Here is a 15,504-nt window from a genome sequence, read left to right as displayed (position 1 = left end):
TTTAAATAATAATTTATTATATATATAGATAACAATGATATAAAAGTCTTTGGTCACTTAATGAAGAATGTATTTTTGAAAATGTCTTTTTAGTTGTGGTGAAGATGAAAAGTGGTAAACACAAAATTTCCCGTATAAATATGTATATTATTATCTAATACTTACTATTATTAAAAAAAAACTAGATTAATATTTAGAAATTGCAAATGATTTCCAAATGCTATTTGTTCAATGCTCTCATATAAAATTTTTGTAAATTTTTATAAATAAATATATATATACAAATATCTTTTAAGAATTTAAGATATATTCAAAAATAAAAAAATAAATACTAAAATTAAATTTAAAATATAATAAAAAATATATAATTAAAAAATACATTATTTTTAATAACAAAGTACAAAATTATAAAAATTATTTTAATATTCTTGATTTAAGCTCTAGCAAAGAAAATATTATAAATATAAATATTTTGTTTAAATATAAATAGATTATATTATAAGTAAATTTTGATAATTATATATATGAATCTTATACTGTTTAAACGATTATTATTAATAAATATATTACTAAAAATCTAAATTTGTGTTACTAATTGCTTCTAATAGCATCTCCAACCCTATGCTAATTTTGTCTCTATATGCTATAATAAAGTAAAATATATTCCAACTCATCCCTATTTTTTCTCCTAAATTAGAGATTTCTATTTTTTACTCTATATTTAGAGATAAAAGTAACATTTCTCTATAATAGAGACATATTTTTTTATTTACAAAATAGTCTTTTTTGTAATTATAATTAAAATATATCTCTATGGAGAAATATAATATATTTTTACATATAACAACACAATTTGTTTTTTTTTGTTTACATAATTCTTAAATACAATTTCTCTTTACACAGATTTTATCATGTATTATGGTATTTGCGGATAATAAACTCGAAAACTCTCAACTCAAGTGATTGAAAATATTATCTGCTGTGAGAGACTTTGAAATGGTTTAGTGAGGTTTTGGAACGAACCAATCAACCGTGAAATTCCTTGTGGTCGAAGGAACAGCTAAGCGTACTCCATCTAGCTATCTGGCTTGGCTATGACTTGACATCCCAATCTAGACCTATAAACATTTCCAAATGTAAATGAAATCTACTATCTTTCCTTTAGATTTACAAAGGTCATGATAAACTTATATACAGAGAGTGTTTATCCGTTCCACAAAATATTTGATCTAGTCTAACATGTCCAAGAATATAGGAGAGTTGGGTTTGGCATATTCTTATACTTCCCCTCAGTCTAATCGTTTGGAGCTCGAACGGATAGACTGTGTCTGAAATCATTGAACAACGTAGTAGGAAGAACTTTGGTGAAGATATCAGCAAACTGAGATGATGATGGAACATGTAATACCCGAACTTGTCCCATGGCTACTTTCTCTCTGACATAGTGAATGTCTATTTCCACATGCTTGGTTCGTTGATATTGGACCGGGTTGTTGGAGAGGTAAACAGCACTTATGTTGTTGCAGTAAACAAGCGTAGCAGAGGAGAGAGGGCATCCTAGTTCGAGAAGTAAGTTCCGTGTGTAGCAGGTTTCAGCAACAGCATTTGCGGCCCTTTTGTACTCAGCCTCGGTGCTAGAAAGAGATACTGTTGGCTGGCGTTTCGAAGACCAAGAGATCAAGTTGTCTCCTAAGTAGATGCAATAACCTGAAGTGGAGCGGCATGTATCTGGACAACCCGTCCAATCAGCATCCGTATAGGCGGTTAGTGAAGTTGATGAAGACTTGAAGAGTTGTAAACCGTGGTCTAGTGTTCCTTGAAGGTATCAGAGAACACGCTTCAAGGCATTGAGGTGAGGGGTTCTGGGATCATGCATGAACAGACAGAGTTGTTGTACTGCGTACTGAATGTCTGGACGGGTCAAAGTTAAGTACTGAAGTGAATCCGTTACGGTACGATATTCAGTAGGGTTCGGTATAGGATCACCATCGTCTGAGGAGAGCTTTGACTTGAGATCTACGGGGGTACCGGATTGCAATTCTGCATTGATGCGCGCAACAGACTGTCTTTGTCATATGCGGATTGGCTTAAGTGCATACCGGATTTGTTGTAGTCAACTTTAACGCTAAGAAATAATTTGAGGCGGCCCTCATCATACATCTCAAATTCCTGCTTCAGAAAAGTAGTCAATGTTTGGCGCAAAGGAGTAGAAGCAGTGAACAATATATCGTCAACATATAAGAGAATGAAGGCCTGATTGTTGCCTTTGCTGTAGACGTATAGAGAAGTGTCACTGCTGCTTTTCACAAATCCCAGTCGTCCAACAAAGGTGGAGAACCGTTCATTCCAAGCACGGGGGCCTGCTTTAGGCCATAAAGAGCTTTCTCTAGTTTGCAAACATGGTGTGGTCGTGATTCATCTTTCAGGTCTGGTGGCTGTTGCATATAAATGGTTTCCTCTAATTTGTCGTGTAGGAACGCGTTTTTGACATCGAGGTGATAAACCTCCCAATATCTTTGCAATGCAAGATGAAGAACCGATCGTATAGTGACTGGTTTGACCATGGGGCTGAATGTCTCATCATAATCTAGGCCATGTTCTTGCGATTTTTCATTTGCCACCAAGCGAGACTTGTGACGTCGGATAGTTCCATCTGCACCAAATTTATGCTTATACAGTCACATAGAACTCACAATGTTAGCATCAGGTGGCCTAGGTACTAGACTAACGTCTTATTCTTAATCAAAGCATCATACGCTACTGTCATAGAGGGGTTCCAGTTCGGGTCTTTTAGGGCTTTGAGGTGGCTGGTAGGAATGGGAGAGATGGAAGCGTGAAGAGATAAAGGTGTTTGTAACAGTTCGTGCTATGCATCGTTATTGTGATCTTCAAAATCCAATACCAATGGGATATGAGATTTGATCTTTGGGACGCCGAAGGCTCTTTCCATGTTTTGAGCAGTCATGGAGAAGAAAGAAAATGGAAGAAGACGGAGAAGAGAAATAGAGAAGAAGAAGAAGAAAATTTAGGTCTCAAGAGCTTGAGGCTCTGATACCATGAAATCTATTATCCTTCCTTTAGATTTACAAAGGTCACGATACAAACATATATGGAGAGAGTTTGTTTATCTGTTCCACAAAATATGTGATCTAGTCTAACGTGTTCAGGAATATAGGAGAGTTGGATTTTGCATATTCTTATAGTAAACATATCAACAACATTTATAAAGGAACCTGAGTGAGACCATTTAAAGCATAAGAGAGACAGAACTCACATTTCTGCTAACCCGAAAGCAAGATCCAGCATATCATTCTCTTCATATGTTGGCTCTTTCGGGTTTGTTGTCGTATTCAGTGTCCTAATTTTCAATCACAGTTTGGTTAAAACACACTTGATGATTAATTTATTGCAAGAAAAAGTCTGTTAGCTTTACCAACGATCACATGGCACGTCTAACACGCTAGAGAACCTTCACACGCCCCTGAGCATTTAGATAAAAAAAGTAACCTGAGACGCTAGTTACTGTCATCAGACTAAAAAAAGGAATCAAATGGAAGAAAATAGTGTTGGGCCTAATTAATAAGCCTAATGGCTCAAATAATATATGGCAAAATGTGAAAATGAAATGGGTCTATGGGTTCTTATAAAAAGTCTTGTTGGCTTTAATGAAATGAAGTTAACAACATCCCACATTGGTTGGGAGAGTTGATTTTGAGGAGTATATATATGTCTTCATGACATGAGAGGTTAAACAGCTCAGAGGAAGAGAGAGCTCCCCACGCGCGCGCCGCCGCCGCCGTCTGGCCGGCTCGGCTTGGGCTTGGGTGGAGGGCCTTTGGCCCGATAAGAACTATTCTTTTTGGACCAAGTTAAGCTCAACGTTTTGCCAGTTATTTCGGGAAAAAACAGCATACAATTTTATTTAAAACGACAAATAGTTCGTCTAAAAATTAAAAAAACGTCATGCATGTTATCCTCTCGAAAATTTAAAACGAGATAAGAGAGAGTCTTGAGGAAGAAGTTTCGGAACTCAACTTCCCTCGATCTCCGCGAGATTCTCGCCCACGTGCAGCAGCTGTTGCAGGAAGTGGGTCTTCTCCGGCTCTTTAAATATCGTCTCTCCTCTTCCTTCATTTCTTAATTTTTTTTTCCTGATCGAAATCCAACAACAAAAAATCCCTCTGCGTAAGTCTATATTGCGAGAGTGTTTCGTAGAGTTTATAGTTCGATAGGGCGATCACGAGTGAGGCGTGATTCGTCTGCCATGGTTGTATCCTGGGACTCTATATTCGTACAGTCCTGTCTCACTAACGGAGCGAATATTTTGAGTTAAGGAAAGAGATCATATCTCGCCTCCATGTCTATTTGCGAATACGGTTTCTTATCGTCCTCGTATTCGTTTTTTCTATATTCGTCTATTTCCTTAACTTCGCTTTTATTATATCGTTTACATCGGTCCGGTTTTCCGACTTTTACAATCTTAACTCAAAATCGCTTTATGTTTAAAGCTTAAATTGGGTTGATAAACGATTAATAGAAACGGGTTTTGGAACCGTGTTTGCGATTTGCTTTCTAGCATTTCCGCGAAACGTTTTGTTCTTATCTCACAACGATGTTTGTGATTTGCTATACGCTTATCCGCGAAACATTTCTGCCTAAATGTGTTTGCGATTTGCCTTAGAGCACTTCCGCGAAACGTTTCTGGTTTATTTCATTACGCTTTGCGGATTGCTTTCTAGCATTTTCGCAAAACGTTGATACATTCTTCAAACGTTATATACATGAATCGTTTCAGTAACCGTTTTTTTAAGCGAGTTTGTGAAACATTCTAAGTCTATAAAAATGGTTTCTGCGAACGCTTTTAAGCGAGTTTGCAAAACGTTTTTTCCAGACTTATATCGATATGATTTGGTTCAAATACCAAAAATGAACATCGATTTTAGACTATTATTTTCTTTAAAATAATATGTTATTTGTTGAATGGAGTGCTAATCCGTTTTTTCATGTTTTCTCTATAGAAAAATGACAAACGATAACAACACCCCCATTGACACCACGGATGTCATTCAGACTCCACTCAACGCTGCAGCAACTGATGCAACTGGCGTGACAACCGCTACGACAAACATCACAGCATCTACCGTTGCAGCAACAACAAGCACTATCCTCCCTGCGGGAAATGCTGCTGATGAAACCACTCGCCGTAGCCTATTTGGTGTTGGTCTTTATCAGACAGGTTCAGTATCAGCATCTGCAAGTGCTCCGGTGGCAGTTCAAACTCCTCCGGCTGTACCTAGCTTGTTCACTCAAGGACTGATGCCAGACAAGTTTGATGGCAAAGGCTTCAAAACGTGGCAGAAGAAGATGATGTTCTTTCTGACAATGATGAAACTGGACAAGTTCATCCAGGAGGACAAGCCCCTGATTCCGTACGGAATAGATGATGTTCAAAGTCTTGCAACTGTTGACATATGGGTGCATTTCGACTTCATCTGCAAAGGTTACATTTTGGGTCGTCTCATTGACCCATTGTACCGTGTCTACTGTGAGATCCCCACGGCGAAAGAGCTATGGAGATCACTGGACAAGAAGTACAGAGGTGAGGACGCTGGCTGCGAGAAGTATGTGGTCTCAAAGTTCCACGACTTCAAAATGGTGGATTCAAAACCCATCATGGATCAGGTGGAAGCGCTTCAGCTCATTTGCCATGAAATCGCTGCTGAAGGAATGTCCATCTGCGAGACATTCACAACTCTCAGCTTCATTGAAAAGCTTCCTCCAAGCTATGCGGATTTCAAGAACTACTTGAAGCACAAGAAGAAGAAGATGGGGCTCGAGGAGCTCATCATGAGGCTTCAGATGGAATCCAGAAACCAAATTGCTGACAAGGTCACTGCTAAGGAGCACAGTGTCAACATGGCTGAGCACAAAGGCAAAGGAAAGGCACACGCCCATTCTCCTGCCAAGCCTTCCAAAACTGCTGCAGCCCTGAAGGCTTCTGGAAAAAACTTCAAGAACAAAGGCATTGAAATCAATGCGAATGCGAATGTGGAGAAGTTCAGGGAGAAATGTCATTACTGTCACAAAGTGGGGCACAAGACTGTTGAGTGTCGCAAAAAGATCAAGGATGAGAAGGCTCAGGCAAATCTCACAGAGGAGGATCTCGTTGCTGTGGTGACTGAAGCCAACATGGTTGAAAGCAACAACCCCAAGGAATGGTGGTATGACACTGGTGCAACCACCCACATTTGCACCGATAGGGCGATGTTCAGCACCTATCAGAAAAGCATGATTGAGGAGAAGCTCAAAATGGGAAACACTGCAGTCTCCAAGATTGAAGGACGCGGTAATGTGATTTTGAAGATGACATCTGGACATGAGGTCACTCTGACGAATGTGAAGCATGTGCCTGACATGAGGAAGAACCTGGTCTAGGGAACCTTGCTCAGCAAGAATGGATTCGCCACAAATTTTGAGGCGGACAAGCTCGTGATTAGGAAAAATGGGATGTATTTGGGAAGAGGGTATGTTAAGGGTGGACTTGTCAAGTTGAATGTAATGACAGTCCCTCCGAAAGTTGTAGCTTCAAAAGTTTCAATGAATAAGAAAGAGCCAGTTGCTTATTTGGTTGAGTCTTTTAATATATGGCATGAAAGATTAGGCCATGTAAACTATAAATCTATACAAAGATTAATGAATTTAAATCTAATTCCTAAATGCAAAACAAGTAAACAAAAATGTGAAGTATGCGTACAGGCTAAGCTCACGAAAACGCCATCACCTCGTGTTGAAAGAACTAATAAACCTGTAGATTTAATTCACACAAATTTATGTGATTTAAAATACTTACAAACTAGAGGTGAGAAAAAATACTTTGTGACCTTCATAGATGACTGCACAAAATATTGCTATGTATTTTTATTACATAGCAAAGACGAAACCTTAGAAAAATTTAAAGAATTTAAACTCGAGGTCGAAAATCAGCTTAAAACAACTATTAAAATAGTTAGAAGCGACAGAGGAGGCGAGTATAATGGTCCATTCAATGCATTCTGTAAAGAACATGGAATAATCCATCAAACTACAGCTCCTTACTCACCAGAATCTAATGGAGTTGCTGAACGCAAAAATCGAACTCTAAAAGAGATGATGAATGCAATGTTGCAGGAATCTGGGTTACCCCAGAACATGTGGGGAGAAGCGTTGCTTACCACTAATTATATCCTCAACAAAATTCCACACAAGGTAACTGGTAAAACTCCATATGAATTATGGAAAGGTAATTTACCTTAGTATAAATACCTCAAAGTGTGGGGGTGCCTAGCAAAAGTTGTTGTACCACCACCAAAGAAGGTATCTATTGGACCTAAAACAGTGGATTGCATCTTCATCGGATATGCACATAACAGTAATGCTTATCGATTTCTGGTACATCAATCTGAAATATCAGACATTCATGTAAATACAGTCATGAAATCAAGAAATGCATCTTTCTTCGAAAATATTTTTCCATATAAGGAAAAACAAGGTTCAAAACGAACTCGAGAAGAAAGAGACAATGACAAGAACTCGGAAACTGAGACAAACGTCGAGATTTCTATAAATGATATTTCAGAAAATGAAGAAAAAGATGAACCTCGAAGGAGCAAAAGAGCTCGAAAAGAAAAATCTTTTGGAGAAGATTTCCTAATGGCATTTTTAGTAGAAAATGTTCCAAAAACTTTGGCAGAAGCCATGGCTTCACCAGAAGCTCCATTCTGGAACGAAGCTGTCAGGAGTGAATTTGATTCGATCATGCAAAATTATACTTATTACATAACGGATTTACCACCTGGCTGCAAAGCATTAGGGAATAAATGGATATTGACACGAAAACCTGGTGGAAAATACAAGTCTATCTTAATCTATCTTAATCTATTAAAACTGAATTACAATTAGAAATTAACTCTGAATTCACTATTTTAATTACATCTTGTGCCATCGACGTTAAGTGTAGTTCTTTACTAAGTAATTAGGCTTTCACGTTTTTTACCAACCGGGCTTTACCAGCCCAACTCGAAGACCACTATAATTAATCATTTCTTTGAACCTCAGACCAGGCTACAACTCGGTTGAGTTTACCGCATGTACTGCATTTTTTCATTCCTTTGATATTTTAACATTATAAAATACATTCTGTCACTTAAAACACAAAAGCATTACCAAACCTATGTGTAATTAACATTAAGTACATTTAGCATAAAAATGCATATTATAAATGTGACTCGGTTTACATCCAACTGTGAAATTTAGTTGCGGTTTAGTGTTAAGTTATAAAAATACGAACTTGCATGGAGTTTTATTTTAGTAAAGTTCTGACTGGTTTTCCCGCTACGACCCGCAAACGCAGCCGGTTGGTAGCGGTTGACAGCGTTTCGAAACAATCATACAAACCGCTACAAATCGCTCTAAACTGCTACAAATCGCTCCAAAAAGCTGGTTCCAGTAGCGTTTGCGGTTGCGGGCGGCGGGTGAAAAAATAAATATAAAATTATTTTCAAAAATATTTTAAAATTTTGAAATTAAAATTTTAAAATTTTAAAATTAAAATTTTAAAATGGAAATATTATAAATAAAAATATATGCATATTTTATAAATTAATTAAAACTCACAAACAATATCAGCTAGTATAAAACGAAATAATTTTTTTTAAATTTTTTTTTTGATATAAATCTTCAAAGCAAATTTTATTAAAATTATAGCCTTCAACTAATTTAAAATTTTTATAAATAAAAATAATATTTTTATTAATCATATTATATTGATAATTATTATATTTTATTACAATAGTATGTTTTTTATATTTTTATAATGTTATAATATGTTAATATGAGTAATTTATTATTAAACCAATGCAATATCTTATAATCAACAAATCAAAAATATCCCGCAAACGCAACAATTTTCAAACGTTGTACCAGTCATACAAAATGCTTAATAACGCTTGAAACCACAATCACCCGCATCCGCAAACTCCCGCACCCGCAACCGCTGCGTTTAAACCAGTCGGGCCCTAAGTGTACTGCACGTAATATCTTTGTAGTTACAAAATATTCCTAAAATCAATCAACTAGCTATTAACTTAACTTAAGAAGAACCTAATTTTCAGCTACCACGTTAACCACAAATATATCACCGAATATTTATTTCCCATATAGTATCACATAGATAGAAAATAAATAATAAATAATTCAAAGAGTTCTGTTCGCTTTTTATGATATTCTTCTCTATTAAAAGAGAAGTACAATTTTATATACCATAAAAGTCATACTAGGTCTATTTCATAAAGATATTTTTTCATATTATAATTTACTTAAATACTTTTATTTTAAATACATAAATTAGTTATAATAAATATATACATTAATATAAATAACATACATAATTTGATAAAATCTATTCTATTTATAATGAAGTACAAAATAATAGTTGTCTAATTTTAAGTGATTTCTTACATATTTTCATTCTTTTTAGACTAAGCGAGGTGTATTCAATTGGAAGTTTTAGGTGATTTGCAATAAAATAACAAATCCACTGTTATTCAAACATGAATTTTAAAATCCAGTGTTATTGAACTTGATATTTTATTAACTACTCTCAAATCTAGTGTTATTGAAAATATTTTAAGTTGTGGAGTTTTAAAGTTTTCAAGTGATTTTAAAGTGTTTGGGTGGAGTTCCTTAGTTAAAAATTTTAAAACTCAAATCCCATGGTTTTAGGTGATATTTTAGGGTGGTTTAACAAAAATCATTTTAATATCTGCGATTAAGTGAAATCATCTAAAACCTCATTAAAAATCAAATCACCTCAAATTTTATATTGAATACATCTCCCTAATTATAACCACTTTAACTTATTAACTTTTCTAATTAATTCGACTTCATTTATTACAAAATTGCAAAATATAACTATTATATCTTTTACATTTCTTTTTTTCACTTTTCCAAACTACTTTATTAATTTCATTTACTATAATTCGACATAATTTATTTTACATATCAACCATAATAATTTCACAGATTTGAATGAAGTTACTTCATTTCGTGACAAAAATTCAAACCGGTTAACAAATATTTTTTTATGTGTTTACATAATTAGTTAGGCAAGAATATTCAGAGTACATATCAGTTTTTGGGTACTGAGTTTAGGTTTTAAAATAAAACTCTGTTTAGATATAATAAAGTTTTCGGACTGGATTCGAATCAGATTCTTACAGGTCATTGTAGGTTAATAGGAACCTAATATTAGACAAATAATCCATTTGTTTAAAAAGTCACTAAACAATTTATAAAAATAAAAATTTACATCTGCGCGGGTGCGCGAGTTAAGCTATATATTAAAATTGTTGGTTCCGGATTTCTTTGTAGAAGTTGAACCGGATGTTCATCATCAATGCGGGTTCCGGGTTCCGGAGCATAGTTAAGTCGTTTCTTGATCCCAAGACTACGTCAAAGATTCATGTTCAAGGAGTAGCAAACTGCTTGAAGTTATCGATGCAGGGACGGATCTATGGCCAAGGTAAGGTAGGTGGGGCACGTGCCCCATACTATGTTTTTTTAACTGGTTGGTGTTTTATTAATTTAATTGCTGAGCCTCCTATAGATCGTGTGCCCCATGCAATGTAAAAATCAATTGCTAATGTTTTTACTGAATTATTTGTTGAGAGTAGATATATAAATATAATAATTGTATATATATATATATATATATGTATACTTACTAATAATTCTTATGGTAATAGTATTGATGTTCTCTGCACCTTTTTTTTTCATTTTAACTTTTCGTTTTATTTTTATTTTCCACGTTTATTTCTTTTTACTTTTTTTTGTAACGTAGTTATTGCGTGTTTAGTTTTTCTTTATGACCGATTATAATTTGTTATATGCATGTAATTTTATTAAATATAATTTTGTGTAATTACTTTTTACTCTTTTTTTGTAGAACAGAAAGCCACAAACAAATTTAAAATTAGAGTTAACAAATAATGAGCTAAAACGCAAAATAATAATTAAAAATTATTTGGATTCTTGAATGACAACCATATTTGAACAACATTACCAATACACTAAAAAATATTTTTTTCAAAATCAATCAAATAATACCTAATAGTTATGGTTCCTAAATCCATACTTTTTGTGCTTAAGCTCAAATCGAAAATTGTTCCATAATCAAATTCTAAAACATATTACAACTATTAGTTTGAATATTTTGTTATGTTATTAATTTAATTTGTGCCACATACCAATTTATTTTCTGGGTCCGCCCCTGATCACACGTCTCTGGGATCATCAAAAACAAGTTTTGTAATTATGCTATCGAATCTTTTTATATTCATTAGATTTTTGTATTTTTAAACATGAGTTGCCAGAGTTCTTTGGAGGCACTTGCATTTGTGAGGACAAAGGAGGTTGCATGCCCTTGACAAAAAGGTCCATGGAATGATCCTGAGGTTCTCAAGGTAATTATTAATTTACATGCATAGTCCTTAGTTAGACACAAAATAAACCATTGACCACAAAAAAATTCAGTGTTTTAATTTATATTCATTTTTAAAATTTTAAAATATATTATATAAGGAAAAAATCTAAATTTTAGATATTTAATAGTTTAATTATTTTTATAATATAAATTAAACAAAGAGAAGATGATACACAAATTATTATCAAATTTTTATTATTTAAAATTATTAATGGTAATATATATTTTAGTCATATTAGGTAATGCTGTAAATTTTATTTAAAGAGAAAAAGAATAATATTTTTATTGATTACTAATTAATTTTATGTTTAATTTAATAAAAGTATTAACATATATTTAGATGAACTTATTTCTTAATAAAAATATTAACATATACAGTATATATCACCAGTCATTCTACTGATAACACATAACAATACATGTTGTAATGTTTCACTTTTAATATATAAGGGATTGTTACCGATTTATCATTTATCTTTGATCGTTACAGATTTATCATTTATCTTTACCAAGGCCTCAAGCTGATCTCAAAGATTGACAAACAACAAACTGGATTCTCCGAATTAGGTCCAACAAAGAATTTACGTGGCCTTTACGCCTATAATTAAAGAAGTGTCGGCGGATTAAAAACCTTTTAAAACCCTAACACCGTATAGTTAATGACGGCGAAGACGAGGGAAAGTGATAAAAAAAGGCTCTTCTTCTTTGACCAACTTAGGTTCGACTTGTGTGATTGATCAGTTATTGGCTGCTTATAAAGTTTGATCTGTCTGTTGCATTTATGTGGTATGTTGTTAACTGGTAAAACTGTATTCTCTTGTTCATCAGATCATATGGCTTCAAAGATTACTGCTAAAAAGAATGATGATGATGATTCTGACTACGAAATCATTGAAGGCGAGTCTAAGACCGCTTTAGCAGCAGCCGGCACGAGTCCTTGGATTGATTCTGCAACGTTGGAGCTTCGGCATCGAATTGGAAGAGGTCCCTTTGGTGATGTTTGGCTGGCTACTCATCATCAGTCCACAAAGGACAATGAAGTGGCCATCAAAATGCTTCATCCCATCAATAAGGATCAGATGAGAGTTGTGGTAGATAAGTTTAAGGATTTGGTTTCTAAGTCTCAAGGGATGGAGAATGTTTGTCTCCTCAGAGGAGTCTCTATAATTAGTGGAAGGGTAAGTAAAGAAAAACAAACATGTGTGTTTCTCTAGTTTTCCCCCATGTTTTGATTAGAGATTTGTATACTGTAGATTTGCCTCGTCATGAAATTCTATGAGGGCTGTGTTGGTGACAAGATGGCTCTCCTTAAAAGAGGAAAGCTTTCACTGTCTGATGTATTGAGGTAAGTCTTTTATTACACAATCAAGCAGCTCTTATATAGAATACTAATGTCCTCTCGTCTATATTTTGCAGATACGGGATTGATCTAGTTACAGGGATTCTTGAGTTGCACGCAAAAGGGTTTCTGATTCTCAATCTCAAGCCCTCTAACTTTCTTCTCAATGATAACGATACGGCCATCCTAGGGGATGTTGGAGTCCCTTATCTACTTCATAGTATCCCTTTGCCAAGTTCTGATATGATAATGAGACTTGGAACTCCAAACTATATGGCTCCAGAACAGTGGCAACCTGAAGTAAGAGGTCCCATGTCCTTTGAGACTGATTCTTGGGGGTTTGGATGCAGCATTGTGGAAATGCTCACTGGTGTACAACCTTGGAGTGGTAAATCCATCGACGAAATATACAACTTAGTGGTCATAAAAAGAGAAAAGCTCACTATCCCCAATGCCATACCGCCTCCTCTTGAGAAGCTACTTCAGGGTTGCTTTATGTATGATCTTCGAAGCCGACCTTCTATGACAGACATCTTACACGTCTTCAAGAGGTAAATATAACCTTTTCACCATATATATTCAGTTTGAATAAGATCGGTGCAAAAGTGTTTTTGTTATCACTAACACATTTTCTTAGTCAATTTTCTAAAGTTGAGGCGCAGACGGCAAATCGATCATAGCCGAAATGAAACAAATCGGTTAAAACTGTTTTAAATCGATTAAAGCGATGTGAATTGATTTAGATCGATCTAAAATTATCTAAATCTCTTAAATTAAACAATAACATTAATACAAATTTCAAAATTTGTCTATTTTCTGTAAATTTAGTTTTAATACTTAATCGATCAAAATATTCTTTTATAATTAAGCCTAAAACTAAAATATCTAATACTACTTTAAAAATATAAAAATAAATCAGTAATTTGTTAACAACTAGGTTTCGCTTGTGCCTCAGAATGATCTGCATACTTTTTACAAATCGTTTAGTTACCGCCTATCAATTTTTTTGAACATTAGCTTTAGTACCTCTTGACATATTACACTCTTGATATACAGGTTGCAGAACTCAGAGGAGGAAGAGTTCTGGTCCTTCTGGAGAGGCGTTGATAGTACAGAAATCAGGAAGAGCTCAGCTTATCTCGGCTATACAGAATGGTTCCTTTCAAAGGATCAACTGCAAGTAGGCGACACGGTGCGTTCAAGAAAGCCTGCCAATTCGTGTAAGCATGAGAACATGGATGTGCCAGAAGGAAAGGTGGTTGGTTTAGAACGTGACACTACCGACTCAGATGGGTTTGCTCTGGTTAAAGTCCATGGTGTTCATGATCCGTTAAGGGTTCACGTATCTGTTCTTGAAAGGGTAACTAAAGACTTGGCTTCTGGAGATTGGGTACGTCTGAAGTATGTAGGAGTAGGAGACAAGAGGTGTTCTCCAGTTGGTATTGTCCATTCAATTAACCGTGAGGGTATTGTAGCTGTTGGGTTTATAGGGTTGCCAACTCTCTGGAGAGGGACTTCATCTCAGCTTCAGATGGCTGAAGGATACAGTGTGGGTCAGTTTGTGAAGATCAAGGCTAATGTTTTCACCCCAAGATTCAATTGGATACGTAAAGGTAGAGTTTGGGAAACTGGTAGGATCTCTCATGTTTTACCAAACGGTTGCCTCGAGGTGGAGTTCCCTGGAGTGTTGCCTTCTAGACAGGAACATAAAAGCTGTCTTGCTGATCCAGTTGAAGTAGAGATAGTGGATTTTAGTACTTGTGAAGGTGTTGTGGAAAAAATTCAGCATCTACAAGACTTTCACTGGGCTGTGAGTCCTTTACTGGCTGCCATGGGTCTATTGGCATCATTGAAGTTAGGGGGTTTAGACCATGCTCGCTTTTATATTTGGATTTGACGCAACATCTAATTGTAGCATACAACATCTAGATATTGCATCCAAATGTTGTTTATTTTTATAGTTATTATTTGCATTCCGATGCAACATCTAGATGCCAAATTGTTCATTTTATATTATAATAGCATTTGATTACTATTAGGTAAAAAGACTAAAAAGAAGCATGATTTTATTTTTTTAATAATAAATTAATTATAATATTCAAATAAATATATCTAAAATTAAGTTTACATATTTTGTGGAAAAACACGATTTATGGTTTTGACGGAAGTTTGTGGTTTTCCGGTTTTAACGGGAAAATGGAAAAATGAGATTTTCGATTTTGACGGGAAATACAATTTTCTGGTTTTGACGGAAAATGTATTTACGGTTTTTGACGAGACAACGTATTTTTTGGGTTTGGCGGAAAGAACGTTTTACGGTTTTGGCAAGAAAACAAGATTTTCTGATATTGACAAAAAAACATGTTTTCCGGTTTTGACTGGAAAATAAGATTTTTGGTTTTGACGGAAAAACAAGATCATCCGTTAAGAGTGTTGTATAAAATATGTTTTAATGATTTGATAAATTGAAATTGTAAAATATATTTTTTATCAAATCAAGTATAATACATATTTCTTAAATTTTGAAATCATATATATATATATATATCTATTTTAATATGGTCTATAGTTTAATTTAAAGATACTAAAATAGATATATATTTTTTAATATAGATATCTATTAAATGAAATTTCATAATCATGTGAT

The 15,504-nt window shown here is 34.6% G+C and overlaps 1 protein-coding gene across 1 annotated transcript; it reads left to right on the top strand.

Annotated features, from left to right (window-relative positions):
- The first annotated feature begins 7,862 nt into the window (after positions 1-7,862).
- Positions 7,863-15,431, top strand: LOC111203709 (E3 ubiquitin-protein ligase KEG-like). Its single transcript, XM_048750440.1, has 3 exons — positions 7,863-12,863; positions 12,935-13,408; positions 13,914-15,431. The coding sequence occupies exons 1-3, from the start codon at positions 12,784-12,786 to the stop codon at positions 14,752-14,754; spliced, it is 1,395 nt and encodes a 464-aa protein (XP_048606397.1). The 5' UTR covers positions 7,863-12,783; the 3' UTR covers positions 14,755-15,431.
- The last annotated feature ends 73 nt before the right edge of the window (positions 15,432-15,504 follow it).

This window comes from Brassica napus, chromosome C3 (assembly GCF_020379485.1).
Source record: "Brassica napus cultivar Da-Ae chromosome C3, Da-Ae, whole genome shotgun sequence".
In the NCBI taxonomy this organism is placed as follows: Eukaryota; Viridiplantae; Streptophyta; class Magnoliopsida; order Brassicales; family Brassicaceae; genus Brassica; species Brassica napus.
The sequence above is the reverse complement of the archived record's forward strand: the minus strand, read 5'-3'. Positions and strand labels throughout refer to the sequence as shown.

Excerpts from the sequence above, each read along its gene's own strand:
- LOC111203709 (XM_048750440.1), top strand. The coding sequence starts at position 12,784 with ATGAAATTCTATGAGGGCTGTGTTGGTGACAAGATGGCTCTCCTTAAA. Across the intron at positions 12,864-12,934 it reads TCACTGTCTGATGTATTGAG|ATACGGGATTGATCTAGTTA; the intron begins GTAAGTCTTTTA and ends TATATTTTGCAG. Across the intron at positions 13,409-13,913 it reads ATCTTACACGTCTTCAAGAG|GTTGCAGAACTCAGAGGAGG; the intron begins GTAAATATAACC and ends CTTGATATACAG.